Source organism: Lithobates pipiens, unplaced genomic scaffold, assembly GCF_037356315.1.
Source record: "Lithobates pipiens isolate NorthernLeopardFrog02 unplaced genomic scaffold, aLitPip1_a1.2 Scaffold_23, whole genome shotgun sequence".
Classification (NCBI taxonomy): domain Eukaryota; kingdom Metazoa; phylum Chordata; class Amphibia; order Anura; family Ranidae; genus Lithobates; species Lithobates pipiens.
In genome coordinates, this window is record NW_027507785.1 from 289704253 (window position 1) to 289720541 (window position 16289).

The 16289-nt window shown below is 39.4% G+C and overlaps 1 protein-coding gene across 5 annotated transcripts in view; it reads left to right on the top strand.

Moving 5' to 3' along the window:
- The window catches only part of TAL1 (TAL bHLH transcription factor 1, erythroid differentiation factor), a 57029-nt gene that overhangs the window by 19854 nt on the left and 20886 nt on the right, over window positions 1-16289 (top strand). For 2 of the 5 annotated variants that reach the window (XM_077450295.1, XM_077450296.1), the window contains exon 3: window positions 206-300. In XM_077450295.1, the coding sequence (XP_077306421.1) occupies window positions 206-300 (95 nt within the window). Of the gene's footprint in view, window positions 1-205; window positions 301-7787; window positions 14127-16289 lie in introns of those variants that run through there. The other 3 variants (XM_077450292.1, XM_077450294.1, XM_077450297.1) reach the window with 3 other exon arrangements.

Sequence of the window (16289 nt, forward strand, 5' to 3'; positions counted from 1 at the left end):
ATTCGATTTTTTTATTTTTTATTTTAATGCTTGATATCAACAACATCAGCAGTACATTTTTTTAGACTTTCCAATGAATACAACATTTAAAATGTGAGCCCATAACCCAATGAACTATTGTTATTGATTTTGAATACTATAGATTTATTAAAGCTGTTGACACTGTTTTTGTAAAATATTAATAGCTGTCTTGTTATTTTTGCAGCAGCTATTTTGGCGTTCCAGAAACCTTCACGGTGTTTAATAACAATTCGCGAATCAAGAGACGCACGGGACCCTATGAAGTAGAAACTAATGAAGGTAAGCTATAAGCCTTTAATGCTATTTCAGTTGAGAAGGGCAGCTTACAGTTTAACAGGTATAAGTGTAAAAGGGTTTACTGTTTCTTTAGAGGCCGTGTAAAATTCTGCTGATCCAGAACATCACGTAGACCTCTGTCCCCTGCTTCTACTATTTCATTAAGCAGGTTAAAAAACAGCCCCTAGAAAATATATCATTTTCAGTTCCTTTAAAAATTAAAAGGGTAGGTTTACAATTCAGGTGGTTTAATCACCTGACATCTGTCTTTGTATTGGGTTGCCACACACCAGATGAAAATTGACATAACGCTTGCAGTGGTAGTCTTGGCTGCGTAAGAGATTTTGGCTATATAGGAGATACTTACAGTGCCTTGAAAAAGTATTCACACCCCTTACAATTGTCCACATTTTGTCATGTTACAACCAAAAACATAAATGTATTTTATTGGGATTTGATGTGATCGACCAACACAAAGGGGCACATAATTGTGAAGTGGATGGAAAATGATAGATGTTTTTCCAAGTTTTTTACAAATAAATATCCGAAAAGTGTGGCGTGCATTTGTATTCAGTCCCCTTTACTCTGAAACCCCTTACTAAAATCTAGTGGAACCAATTGCCTTCAGAAGTCACCTAATTCGTAAATAGAGTCCACCTGTGTGTAATTTAATCTCAGTATAAATATAGCTGTTTTGTGAAGCCCTCAGTGGTTTGTTAGAGAACCTTAGTGCACAAACGACATCATGAAGGCCAAGGAACAAATCAGATAGGTCAGGGATAAAGTTGTGGAGAAGATTCAAGCAGGGTTAGGTTATAAAAAAAATATCCCAAGCTTTTAATATCTCAAGGAGCTCTGTTCAATCCATCATCCAAAAATGAAAAGAATATGGCTCAACCGCAAACCTACCAAGACATGGCCAACCACCTAAACTGATAGTCAAGGAGAGCATTAATCAGAGAAGTAGCCAAGAGGCCCATGGTAACTCTGGAGGAGCTGCAGAGATCCACAGCTCACGTGGGAGAATCTGTCCACAGGACCACTATTAGTTGTGCACTCCACAAATATGCCTTTATGGAAAAGTGGCAAGAAGAAAGCCATCGTTGAAAGAAAGCCAAAAGAAGTCCCATTTGCAGTTTGTGAGAAGCCATGTGGGGGACACAGCAAACATGTGGAAGAAGGTGCTCTGGTCAGTTGAGACCAAAATTTAACTTTTTGACCTTAAAGCAAAATGTTATGTGTAGCAGAAAACTAACACTGTACATCAAACTGAACACACCATCCCCACCGGGATGTTGGCAGCATAATGTTGTGGGGATGCTTTTCTTCAGCATTGACAGGGAAGCTGGTCAGAGTTGATGGGAAGATGGATGGAGCCAAATACAGAGCAATCTTAGAAGAAAACCTGAGTCTGCAAAAGACTTGAGACTGGGATGGAGGTTCACCTTCCAGCAGGACAACGACCCTAAACATACAGCCAGAGCTACAATGGAATGGTTTAGATCAAAGCATATTCATGTGTTAGAATGGCCCAGTCAAAGCCCAGACCTAAATCCAGTTGAGAATCTGTGGCAAGACTTGAAAAATTTTCTTGTACGATGCCAGATCACACAATTTTTGTTTAATCAGTACAGTTTTCGTCTGAAATACAATACAAATACATTACATAATTTCCGAAGTTGTATTCTGTCGTACAAAATTTTTTGTCGTTTGAGTAACCTCTTCATTTTCGATATGAGACTAGCATGCAAAGAAAAGCGGACGTTCATTCGTCCGATATTCTCATTGTGTGTACGAGGCTTATATTTATAGATCTGTTGCAAACCAATTCCTTTTTGTGTGTGTTTCACCTAAGTACCTGGCTGCATCTGCACTTAAATATCTTATATTAGTAGCTCATTTCTGCACACTCAGTAATTTATGTGATTATTTTTTTCCGTGTTCTGTAAAACAATCAGTTTCTCCCAAAAAAAAAAAAAAATGATTGACGTATTTAAAGTGGATGTAAATCCCTCCAAAATTTTTTTAGTTAAGGCTTGCACCTTGTACAGTATAGGATTTTATGTAATCTGTGCCCAGTCTTGCCACAAACAGTTAATCCAGCTCTGAGGAGTCCACTTCTCTTTTTTCAGTGAGATAAAAACTGACACACAGAGAAATAGTAGTCAGTTCTTCCCCCTTGCTGTGAGTGACAGGTGATTTATATATGTCATGCACGAGCCTGAGAGAGGCATTCTGTGTACTTCAGATCCCCTCCTCCTTTCTTCCCTAGCTCTTCCAGGATCGGCTGCTCCACACCTCAGCATGATTGAGCTTGCTGAAGTCATGTGGTGACTTTCTGGGTTTTGTCTGGATGTTAGTGATCATAGCAGAAGTTCAGTGTAAGAAATACACAGGAGAAAATTCATGTTGACAAGGGGAGTGTAGAGGTGGGCAGGGAGTCTATTGACATCATGACTCCACCCACCGAGCCCTGGAAAACAGACCCACCCAAAGAATCTGCAGTTTTTCTGGTCTCATAACAGACAGAGGGGAGTTTGACAGGTAGGGATACATGCAGGAGGCGTGTATATCCTTCTAGATAACCACTATGGCAGTAGTTTAGAAAGGATGAGAGTGGGTTTACATCCACTAATAGAGAAGCATAAAGAAAAAGACTGCCAAAGTGCCATAATCTGTAGCTACCAATCATATTTCTGCTTACTGTACTCACATGAAAGAAAGTTGTCTTCTAAGGAATGTGGCATAACACATTGCTTGTTTCCTGACTAAGTTATATGTTCTACAAGACTTTATCAGACTTCATCCAACAAAATAATCATATAGTTATAAAAGGATATGGCAGAGCTGGGACCAGACAGTGCTTAGAGAGACATGAAGGCAGAAACCCCCATTAAACCTTACAGAAGTTCAGACTTTTTCTACTGTACAAGAAAAATGTGTTTTCAGTGCTTTCTCTGTCTGCATTGGAGAGATTTCCCATAAATTCCTGCTCCAAGGATCCCCTGTCACTGGAACCGGAAATGAGGAGAAATTTCCTCAGTGAGGATACAGACCTCGGGTTCTAACCTTTCCCTATGCTATACAAATCAAAATTACTTGTCTGGATCTAGACTTTACTGGTGGGCACCCTTACTATGGGAGAGGAACTGTATATGGAAATGCTATTAGCAGTGCTTGATTAGCAAGGGAGGTCGCTTAATTAATTTGGAGAAGGCATTGCCACCTACAGTGCCTTGAAAAAGTATTTATACCCCTTGAAATTTTCCACATTTTGTCATGTTACAGCCAAAAATGTAAATGTTATTTTATTGGGATGTTATGTGATAGACCAACACAAAGTGGAACATAATTGTGAAGTGGAAGGAAAATGATAAATGGTTTTCAATTTTTTTTTTTACAAATAAATATCTGAAAAGTGTGGCGTTTACTCTGATACCCCTAACTAATCTAAATCTAGTGGAACCAATTACCTTCAGTAGTCACCTAATTAGTAAAATATAGGTGTTCTCTGAAGCTCTCAGAGGTTTGTTAGAGGACCTTAGTGACCAAAAAGCACCGTGAAGGCCAAGGAACACACCAGACAGGTCAGGGATAAAGTTTTGGAGAAGCAGGGTTGGGTTATAAAAAAAAAAAAAATCCCAAGCTTTGAACATCCCATGAAGCACTGTTCAATCCATCATCCCAAAATGGAAAGAGTATGGCACAACTTCAAACCTACCAAGACATCACCGTCCACCTAAACTGACAGGCCGAGCAAGGAGAGCATTAATCAGAGAAGCAGCCAAGAGGCCCATGGTAACTCTGGAGGAGCTGCAGAGATCCACAGCTCAGGAATCTGTCCGCAGGACAACTATTAATCATGCACTCCACAAATCTGGCCTTTATCGAAGAGTGGCAAGAAGAAAGCCATTGTTGAAAGAAATCTATAAGAAGTCCCATTTACAATTTGTGAGAAGCCATGTGGGGGACACAGCAAACATGTGGAAGAAGGTGCTCTGGTCAGATGAGGCCAAAATTAACCTTTTTGGCCTAAATCCAAAACGCTAGTGGTGGCAGAAAACATAACATTGCACATCACCCTGAACATACCATCCCTATTGTGAAACATGGTGGTGGCAGCATCATGTTGTGGGGATGCTTTTCTTCAGCATTGACAGGGAAGCTGGTCAGAGTTGATGGGAAGATGGATGTAGCAAAGTACAGGGCAATCTTGTTAGAGTCTGCAAAAGACTTGAGACTGGGGCAGAGATTCCCCAATGATCCTAAACATACAGCCAGAGATACAATGGAATGGTTTAGATCAAAGTCAAAGTCCAAACCTATGCTGTGTGCACAATTATTAGGCAAGTTGTATTTTTGAGAAATAACAACTACAGTGCTCTCGGTTAATCTAAAATGTTAATAAACCTCAAACCTGAATATTTAAGGAAGTAATAGTGGGGTTTTTGGCTTTCCTAGAAAAATATCATATATGTGCAGAATTATTATGCAACTAAATGAAAAAGCAAAACTTTCCCATCTCACTTGTTTATTTTCATCTGTTAAAATGAGAATAATAAACAAACAACCCAAAATTTACAAATAAACATTTCTGATATTTCATTAAAAAAAATATCAGTAACCAATATAGCCCCCTTCTTTTCAATAACAATCATAAGCCTTCCATTCTTGGAGTCTGTAATTTTCTTGATCTGTTGACAATAAACTTCTTGTGCAACAGCAACCATACTGTTTTCCTTCACCGTAAATCTCCCATTTAAGAAGGACCCACAATTTCTCAATACGGTTTAGTTCAGGTGAGGAAGGGGGCCGCGCCATTATTCTTTTATCTTCAAGGCCTTTACTGGCTAGCCACGCATTGAAGTACTTTGATGCAAGTGACGGAGCATTGTCCTCCATAAATATCATGGTCTTCTTGAAAGATGCAGACTTTCCTTTGTACCACTGCTTGAAGAAAGTGTCTTCTACAAACTGGCAGTAGGTTTGGGAGTTTATTTTGAGTCCATCTTCAAGTCAAAATGGTCCAAATAGCTCATCTTTAATAAAACCAGCCAATCCCAGTACCCCACCTCCACCTTGCTGGCATCTGGGTCGAAGTGGAGCTCTGTGCCCATTACTGATCCTGCCACAGGCCCATCCATCTGGTCCGTCAAGAGTCACTCTTATCTCATCAGTCCATAAAACCTTTGAGAAATCTGTCTTCAGATATTTCTTGGTCAAGTCTTGAAGTTTCAACTTATGTGTCTTGTTCAGTGATGGTCAGGTTTTAGCCTTCCATACCTTGGCCATGTCTCTGAGCACTGAACACCTTGTACTTCTGGGGACTCCAGGGAGGTGCAAGAGTGCTCCATCTGCCTAATAATTATGCACACCTCTATATAGGGTGTTGACCTCCTTAGGCCACACCCTCCCTCATTACACAAATTCACATCACCTGATATGCTTAAAGGAAGAAGTTTAAAAAAAAAAATCTTAATGCATTCTATGCATTAAAAAAAAAAAAAACCTTCTGTGTGCAGCAGTCCCCCTCAACTCCCCTAATACTTACTTAAGCCCATCTTTTTCCAGCGATGTTAGGAGTGTCTCAGCTGCCCAGGACTCCCCTCATCATTGACTGAGACAGCAGCGTGGCGCGATTGGCTCCCCTTGCTGTCGATCAAAGTCAGTTAGCCAATTAGGAGAGAGAGGGGCCGGTCTGGCTCCATGTCTGAATGTACACAGGGAGCTGTGACTCGGCTGGGGTGCCCCATAGCAAGCTGCTTGCTGTCGGGGCACTCAATAGGAGGGAGGGGCCAGGAGCAAAGAAGAGGGACCCAAGAAAAGAAGAAATGGGGCCACTCTGTGCAAAACCAACTGCACAGAGCAGGTACGTATAAGTATGTTTGTTATTTTTTTTTTTTAAAACAAGACTACAATCACTTTAAATCCAATAAGCATTCACGTTTATACAGCTTGGAGTTGCACAATATGCATAAAAATTATTAGTCAAAATACTCACTTGCCTAATAATTGTGCACACAGTGTAAATCCAATTGACAATCTGTGGCAAGACTTGAAAATTGCTGTTCACAGACGCTCTAGATCCAATCTGACAGATCTTGAGCTATTATGCAAAGAAGAATAGGCAAAAATGTCACTCTCTAGATGTGCAAAGCTGGTAGAGACATCCCCAAAAAGACTTGTATCTGTAATTGCAGCAAAAGGTGATTCTACAAAGTATTGACTCAGGGGGGCTGAATACAAATGCACGCCACACTTTTTACATATTTATTTGTAAAAAAAAATTGAAAACCATTTATCACTTTTCTTTAACTTCACAATTATGTACCATCTGTTTTGGTTTATCACATAAAATCCCAATAAAATACAAGGGGTATGAATACTTTTTCAAGGCACTGTACTGCATCTTAATAACACACACCCTGGTAGATTGAATAGCAGTAATAGTGTTGTTGTCATCTCACTACAATAAATTCTGGCAGGATCAACAGCTATTTTTCTGTACTTGTAGTAGTTTTTATTTTTAAACCAAATGTGGAGAAGTATGTATGCACTGTAGAGGTGTACTACATATATTTTTATTTTGTCTAGACATACACTTTAAGAAATAATGTCCTCTATGCCTCTGTAGTTATACCTCTGGAAGAAAGTAATTGTCCCATAGAAAGTAAACATAATGACCTCTCTTCAAATGCTCCACAGTTAATATGCACCTGTGATGCTGCCACCACTGCGTATGTACAGTATAATAGATACCTTGTTTAATATCTGAAGGCTAAGGGGGTCAACACAATCATTTTCTGCACAAGCTGTCATTGTACAAGAAACGCCTAGGACTGAGGTTTTTGTCCATTACCTCACATGACAAGATATCCACCATGATTTACAAACCAAAGAAGTTAAAGTGATTATAAACGATCAAAAACATTCAGTTTAAAATAGAAATGAAAGGCAAAACATTTGTGTATCAATAAAAAAAAATTATATATATATATATATATATATATATATATATATATATATATATATATACCTTTTTCCCCTTTTTATAAGTGGTCAAATTCCATCTTTTCTCAGCTGGGGAAGGAGAAGCAACAGCACACTGATCTTCCCAGTGAATGGCTGTGCAGGGGGGGGGGGGTATGCTGTCAGGGCAAGTCTGCTCATTGGAGGAGAGCACACTGAGTTCCCAGTACAGCAAGAGAACCGACCACGCTGTGTTCTTCTGCTTAGTGTGGTCAGTTTTTCATGGGAAAGCAGAGGGACTGGCAGGAACACCAGGGATTTCACACAAAGGAAGCAATACAAAGAGAACAGGATACTTTTCATACAAGTACATGGTACAGTATGCACATATCAGGAATTTGAAATGTTGTGGTCACAAAACACTTAGTTAATTGTTTCTCCTTGGGATTGGGATCTGATAGTTAGATGGGCACATGCCCATAATTTGATCTTTTCTCAAGATATTCATATTTTTTTCCCAGGAGGTACTCAGCCAAAGGTGGTCCGTCGTATCTTCACAAACAGTCGGGAAAGATGGAGGCAGCAGAACGTGAATGGGGCTTTTGCTGAGCTCCGCAAGCTCATTCCCACTCACCCTCCAGATAAAAAGCTCAGCAAAAATGAAATATTACGCCTGGCTATGAAATATATTAACTTCTTAGCCAAACTTCTTGATGACCAAGAGGAAGAAGGCAACCAAAGAAGCAAAATAAGTAAAGATAATGGCATGGTCCAACAAGATCTCCTCCAAGAAATACTTTCCCCAAACTCAAGCTGCGGAAGCTCATTAGATGGTGCGCCAAGCCCAGACAGCTTCTCAGAAGATCATGACACAATGGACTCCAAACACAGCAGAAGCCTCCACCAGTCTATGCTCCCAATTGAAAGTAATGGGCAGCGATGACACCTTTGGGGAAGAATTACCCTATTGACTGTCTTTTGACTGGGACCTATTGGCTTGGGCCATATTACCTTCTCACAGTGTGTATTGACATATCTGGGATGGAAAAACAATATTTCTTCTTAAGGTACTCTGAAAAACCCTCAAACGTTGACCATTCAAGCCATGCCTGCAATGGAAGAAAGTTTTCTGAGAAGAGGAACTCTCAAAACTGGCCATCTATCTCAGTTCAGACTTTCTTTTGAGGGTTTGCCCACACTCTCCAGACATGTAGCAGTTTGATATTGCTGTATATGCAACTAGGGAGCTAAATTAATACTAAAGACAATGTTCCATGTTTCGACAAATACAAACAGCTCACAGACCAAATGAGCTACACAAATAATTTTTAATTTAATACAAAATACTATTTTTCATGTGAAAATGAGAAAAGCTTGTTTTTTTAAAAATGCTCACTTAGCTGTAAAAGAAGCTAATCTTATATTCACGTTGGGACTCTTCTTACAAAGCATCCCTGGTGATTAAAATTAAGGGATTTGAGACCCTATAAGACTATACAATGGAAATATTTTTATGTGGTACCTATTGGGAAGAAGGTACAGTATATATACATTGGTTATACTTGTTCACTATACAAAAGTATTTTTATTATTTATGATAGAGCAGCCTAATGTAATATAGCCACACGATGTGTAGAACCATGAGTAAAAACATACAGTATTATATAACATTATACAAACTGCAGTGCCATTTGGTACCATGGGTGGTGTTGCTTTGATGAAGACACATTTGGGCATATGCAAAGAGGAGGGGTGGGTAACATGTAGCAGCCAATAAGAAATCAGGGTTCATTATTCTCTAAAAAGGAATTAGTGCTCACCACTTCATTTTCTTTTATATTATTAAACAAGATAGGACTGTGCAAGGACCATTGGTTTCCTACAACCCATAGCCACCAATCAGATGCCAGCATTTAGCTCCAAAATGCAAAGTCATTGCTGTCAGCAAGGCATGAGCTTAAAATCAATGTACAAAATGCAGTAAGCAATAGCAACCAATCTGAATTCATCTTTAATCTTTAACTCTTGCAAAATCGATGAAATCTGAATTCTAGATGCTACAGATTATTACTAACGTTTGTAGGTCATTATTACCGGTATGCTTTGCTCTGCCTTATTGAGTAATTACCATTATTTTTAAACAAGCCCACTGAAGATTAATATATACCAGCTAGTGCTTTAGATAATGGTGTTATTGCCTATATTAACCAATCCAAAGACAGAAGATAAAGGGCAATGCGGTGGGTAGTAGGACTCTTTTTACTTTGCATTCTCTTTTAGGGTGACCTAAAATGTTTTTAGTTGCCTTTGTATAGAGCAAAAATCCCTTCTTTGTTTTTCACAAGTGACCCCAGCCCAAGTTTATAACTTCCTTGGGTTTCATGGCAGTCATCAAACCTAACAAAATAGCCGAGTCTCGTGCTCTTTTCTTTTATTTGGTAGCAAAAGACATCGATTTTTTTGGTTACATATTGAAATTGCACATTTGCATTTACGTTTTTAACATGCCTTGCCAGTTGGTCTTTTTAAAGATACTGGGCATAATAGTTGGAAAAAAATGCATGCATGGAAAAATTAATTCTTTATTATTCAATCACCTTATTATTTGCTGTTACATATTTTCCACTATTACTGTGATAAAATATTCATAAAATCTCAAATTAGCCAATCCTCTTTTCAAAAGATGTCATATCTAGCAGAACCTCGTGGTTGACGTTAGTGGTCTACCTTTTGGATTTTTCCAGTGTAACATATTTCAAGTGATTGTAAACGATCACCTTGTAAAACAACCCATTCAGTTTAAAATGCAATTGAAATGCAAAACATTTTTGTATAGATATGAAAAAAAACATTATATATACATTTTTTCCCTTTTTTTATAAGTGATCACATTCCCCCTGTTCTCAGCTGCATAAGAGCTGAGGGGAGGGTAAGCAGCAGCATACTGATCTTCCCAGTGAATTGGTGTGCAGCAGGGGTGTGAAGTCTGATCATTGGAGGAGATTTCCCAGCATAGCTAGAGAACTGATCACGGTGGGCTCTCCTGCTTAGTGTGTCTTTAATAGGAATGCAAGGAGACTAGCGGGAACACCAGGAATTTCACACAAAAAGGAAAACAAAGAGAACAGGAGACTTTATCATACAAGTACATGGGACAGCAGGCACATATCAGGAATATGAAGTGTTGGGGTAACAAATGCTTTAAGTTATTTGCCAACCCCATCATACATTTCATGTCCCTTATAGATTTTTCTTATGATCCTATATTTGTGATTTTTTTCTCAAAGTGCTAAAACACTGGTCTACGTAGGCTGCTAACTCTTTCAAAATGCTGGTATAAAGGGAGACAGAGGGTTTTACCTTCTGTGTGTGCCCATTGTGTTTTGTTGGCATTGCCAACTACAGTCTTCTTAGCCCTTGTACACACGGTCGGACATTCTGACAACCAAATCCTTTGGATTTTGTCCGACGGATTTTGTCCGAAACTGTTGCATACACACGGTCGGACAAAGTTGTCGGAAAATCCGATTGTACATAACATGATGACGTTATTTCGTTCCGACTGGACTACGTTCAGGCTAGTAGCCAATAGCTTTGGTCTAGGAATTTGATCTGAGCATGCATGGCACTTGGTCCATCGAAGTAGGCTACACATGATCGGAGTATGTCCGATCGGAGCAGTTTGTCGGAAAATATTTCCAGCAAGTTGGAAAATTTGGTCCGACGGATATTCAGACGGAAACAGTCCGATGCATACTACACACAGTCGGAATATCCGACAAAACGCTCCGATCGGACACATTCCGACGGAATCTCCGACCGTGTGTACAAGGGCTTACTCTGGTTTTGTGGAGTTTTTTTTTCTACCCTTGGCCCATTCACACTCGGTCCATTGAGCTGTGTTGATCAGCATTGTCAACACCATACACATACTTTGGCGTGCGCTGTTGTGGTGCGCATAGAGCTGAATGAAATGTCATTGTGACATTTTAATAAAGTAAAAAATAAAAATGAAAAAAGTAAACAGTGCGATGTGTTGTAACAATGCATCACACCACCCTTCACAAGGCACACTATTGAAAATGATTGGCGCTGCAACACTTGCATAGGTGTGTTGATGGGCTGTAAGGATTTTTTTAGCACAAAAAACATGACATTTTAGGTTTAAGAGTGAAACTATCTACTATATACAGTGTCTTGTTTTACATAAATAAATGCACAATTCAATAACGCCCTTAAATAATATAAAATGTTAAAAGAAACCTATACCGGGAGAAATATGTAAGCTGCTATTGCTGCTTCTGAAAATGCTGGTTCCCTGGCAGTGCTCTTTTAATCAGTGACCCAGAACAAGCATTTAAATAAAGTCATAGTGAAGCAGAGCTCCAGGTCTTCACACTGTAATGGGTCAGTTATTGAGAAAGTACTGAAGTCATTGAATCAGCATAGGGAGAAGGACAGCATTGGTGGTCATCCAATTATCTCAGTGCCACTTCATAGGGCATAATCTGGGTCAAATTAAATTGGAAAAATAGGTACACCCAATATGTTCTACAGTGGGAGAAAAACTGTCTCCTTAGACATTTGTGTTAATTAAATCTTGTTTGCCAAAAAAATTGTCTACTTTTATAATAATGATCTGTGGCTACAAAGGATTACTCTATGAAATGTTGTATATTCAGTATTAAAGGTACATCAGCCTTTAAAATGATGTCCCAAAACTGTCTTCTTCCTAACCACATGTTAAAGGAGAACTCTGATCAGTGTGTTTGACGTGAGACCAGCATGAAAATATGTTTTTTTAATTTCATGCCCTGGTTCTGCCTATTTGCCCTTCAGCTTCCATATATGTTCTATATGCCATGTGTTTTCCAATGTATTCAGCTATTTGCCTGGAGTTCAGTTGAAGCCAACACTAATCAAAGGCATTGCTTCACACTAGGGACCCTTACAGCTTGGGGGGCCCAGTATACTTTCCCTTCACCCTCTGTGGTTGCCGTGTTGACTTTGTAAAAGAGTCTTCAAAAACCTTCCTAGATAAATGTGTCTTTGTTTAAGAAGATAAAGTGGAAGAAATGTAAAATTAAGGTATTATATTTGGGGGGGGGGGGGGGGTTACATCTTCCTGCACCAAGCTGACTTCCTGACGTCACTTAAAATAAATGTTATCAGCTGTCATTCTGGTGCTTCCCTTTACCAAAAATGGCAGCTACCACAGAGCTACGTAAATGTCAAATTTCTGCATTTCTTCATATTTTCATACATTTTTAAACTTTCACATATATTGTTAAAGATGCAATTCATAGCCACAGTAAGCGGCAGGGAGGCAGGTTAATCACGCATCCAGAAGTGCATGAACACTTGCAAAGGGCATTGAGTGGACAAGTGGCAGTCATAAATGTAAGCATATGCTGTCGGGTTTTTGCAGGTATGTTTTACATCCAAGTGGTCCTGTGCTGAAGGAGCCACTTTAAAGAGAAACTGCCACCCTATCCCCTTATTTTTTTTTTTTTTTAGATCCCATCTTACCCTTTTCACTGGATTGTCCTTCATAAACATACTCACATGCCCAGCGAATACAGAGATGCTCTGCAGTAACAAATTTGCTGCTGCTCACCAGCTCCTGTGCCACCATCTTCCTTTTCATCTAGAAGATGACTGCCTCTTCCTAGTTCTGAAGCTGGTCCTCTGGTGCCGCGCCACTGTGCATCATCAGGGGGCTGGCTTCAAGAATTAACAAGAGACAGCCAGTGCATATGCAGCCAATTGCCCCGAAGCCTCCTTGGATATATGATGTACATTCCAAGAGGCAGTGGGCTCGTTGGGGGACATTATTATTACCCAAACCTGGAAGTGTGGCTCATTGGGGGACTTATTTTTACCCAAACCTGGAAGTGTGGCTCGTTGGGGGATGTTATTCTCCCCCAAACCTGGAAGTGTGGCTCGTTAGGGGACATTATTCTCACCCAGACCTGAAAGTGTAGGCATTTAAAATACCGGTAATTTAAATGTCTGATTGTGGAAAAGTAGGGGAGAGAGTGAAAGCCTGCTTTTACCCTACTTTGACTTTTCAGATATCCCAAAATGCTAGCCATCATAGCAAACTTACCTCTATGTTATTTTCCTTTCAATATAAATGTGGGTTGTTTTACATATTCCTCTTCTTAACCTCCTATTTAATAGTTCTACTGTAATTAATATTTTGCGTTAGGATTGCTAGTCCTCTAAATCAGAAACCCTGCACATCTAGCGCCCACCTTTCTTCATCTCACTCTATAGGTTTAGGGAATTTGCCATAGGATTCTATTGGTTTGACACTTGGCTGGCACAGATAGAGGGTACTGAAGGATTGTGGGACCTGGAAGTGCAAAATGCAATACTGTGAAATGGAAACCCAGTGGAACTGGGACATAGAGTACAGTCATATACTTCTTCATCCTTCATCACTCAACCCTGTTAAATTGAGTTCTCCTTTAACATTGTAAAGGTCGCATGAATGCTTGCTTATTGTTGGAAAGGTACATATATAAATATATATATATAAATATAAATATATATTTTTTATCACTCTTCTTTTGCTTGCGCTGGATTTCGATGTATATTACAGCACTTTCCATTAATGTCGTACTGTTCAGCGTTACGTCATGAGTTTGTTTTCTGCATTTTTTGCAGAAAGTCAGTAACCAGGCCTGGTACCCAATTTAACCTTTTCTCTCCACATCCAGCAGGGGGAGGGTTAATTTTGTAAAGCCGTTTCGGCGATACAGTCTACGTGCTATGTAGAAGTTTTTTTTGTTTTGTTTTTGTTATATAATGTAATATTAAAAATGTTCCTAAATAAAAAATTCTACAAACAGTGACTTTCGGCTCTTTGGACAGTTCTTCTGCGTGGGCGCAACATTATTGTCCATTTTATTACTATTACAATTCGTAGTGATTATAATAATCAAGATGATATAACTTTGTCGTACTGGAGGATTACTCACAAAGAAAATGGTCTAACCTAAAGATATCCATACACGGTGTGAATTTCAGTTGTTTCCTGATCAATCAGTCGAAATTTGCTCCATGGGATGCCCTTTCACCACCTTTCTGCCTGAAATTCTTCAATTGAAAAATTAAGGCGCCAGGTGGAAAATTGTCAGCTGAACAGCAGCCCCTGCATCGAATCCGGCAGGAACTGTTCGGGTATTTTTAGAGCTGATGGCTCTAAAAATGGCTGTCAGAATGCAATAGCCCACAGAGGGCGATTCGCCCATCTGTGCTGTTTGCAGGCTAAAGGAAAAAATGCTATGTGTGTATGATTGGCTTAAAGTGGCTTAAAGTGGTATTAAACCCAAAAGCAAACATTTATTGTATTACAGCTCATCAATTCTTAGATGTGGTGGTTGCATTGGCTTTATTTTCTAGGCTTTCTTTCCTATATTCTCCTGGTATTTTGGCCATTAAGTCTGTTTTTCAACAGAACAAGCTGTCCTGAAAATGTAATAAGTTAGAGTGTTGAGACAAACTATTTACCAATGACATGGGTGCTTACAATGATCAGCTTTGATCTGATTCACCTAAATGGAAAAGGACAGATCCCCTTCCATTTTTTTTTTAGTGGACTGGATTGGAATCAGAGGCAGGTGGGTGTATATGGACACAAGTCAATTTACACTCACCTGTCCATAGGAATGCATGGACCTTCTGATCAGGTCCACCTGAAAAACTGTGAAAAGGGCCTTAGTCCATCTAACATTCTTCTCCCCCTAGATTAACAATGCCCTTGTGCTACCTCATCCAGAGTAAGGGCATTCTAATACAGGAGGTGTGTTACTGGCCAGACCACCATTTGAAAACAGAGGGAAAAAGACTAAAATGAGAAAACTGATGCAGCAACCACATCTAGGGATTGGTAAACTGCATTATAATTCAGTTTTGTATTTGGGTTTGTGAATGCCCTAGGAAGTGCCTATAGGGCCCTGCTGTGGCCACAAGCATACCATAAACGAATACAACTTGGAACAACCCAGATATTTGCAGGTACCTGTCCTGTAGCATACAATTCCTGATGTTTTCAAGCACCTGGGGAGCTGCAAGTGGCATGTTAGCCGACCATAGAAGTGAATGGCCACTTGTGCAGTGTTTTCAGACTATATGGGCTGTTGGTCCATGCATACTGTATGGAAAGCAATATTTACAGGGCCCCAGAGGTGCTAAATTAAATATGGCCAGTGGTGTTTATATAAATAGAACTAAAAAAAAAAAAAAGCACTTGGCTGTTTTTTAAAGGGTCCCAAAGATAGCTGGTACAAAAACATCTCAAAAGAACTGCCTCTCCCATAATACTTATTCTGCAAGCCCCATTTGCTCCCCTACCATCCTCTTTTTTTTTTTGACAATGTATATCTAGTCGGTCTTGGACTAGCTTCACCACCATAAATGTGCTCTGGCAGTATAAATCCGACACTTGGTAGATTCAACTTTGATACTGCTCACTGCTACAATTGAGGTGACCTTGCTACTGTTTATGCTGATCTGGATGTCAAAAGTCATCTTATGACTAGTCCCCACTGTTAATCACTTAGTATGGTAATTTATGCTTGTTTAGTAACCAACCATATTGGGTGACAATATATTAACTTTACCTTTACTACTTGGTTTGGTGCCTGTTTACTTTGATATAAAACTACTGGAGGGTACTAAGTAATACTTTAAGTGAATTCCTGTGATACTATATGTTTGCACACTCAATCTAGTGTTGTAGAGGGGCTGAGGTTCTTGTGAAAGTCGAGGCAAAGAACAGAGGAACCATCCTATCTAGTGGCTCCTATGGGGTTAGTGCTACATGAATGACCATGGTAATCTTTCATTAAGCTGTTGATGTTCTTCTGAAGCTCCATATGGCATGTCTTTGTGATGACTTTGGGCAATCCTGGAGCTACCAAGGTTCATATAGACCAAGCCTATAAACAACAAAAGTTCCAATAGTTCCAAATAATCAAGGAAAAAGAAAAAGTGCTTCTACTGTAGACATGTCA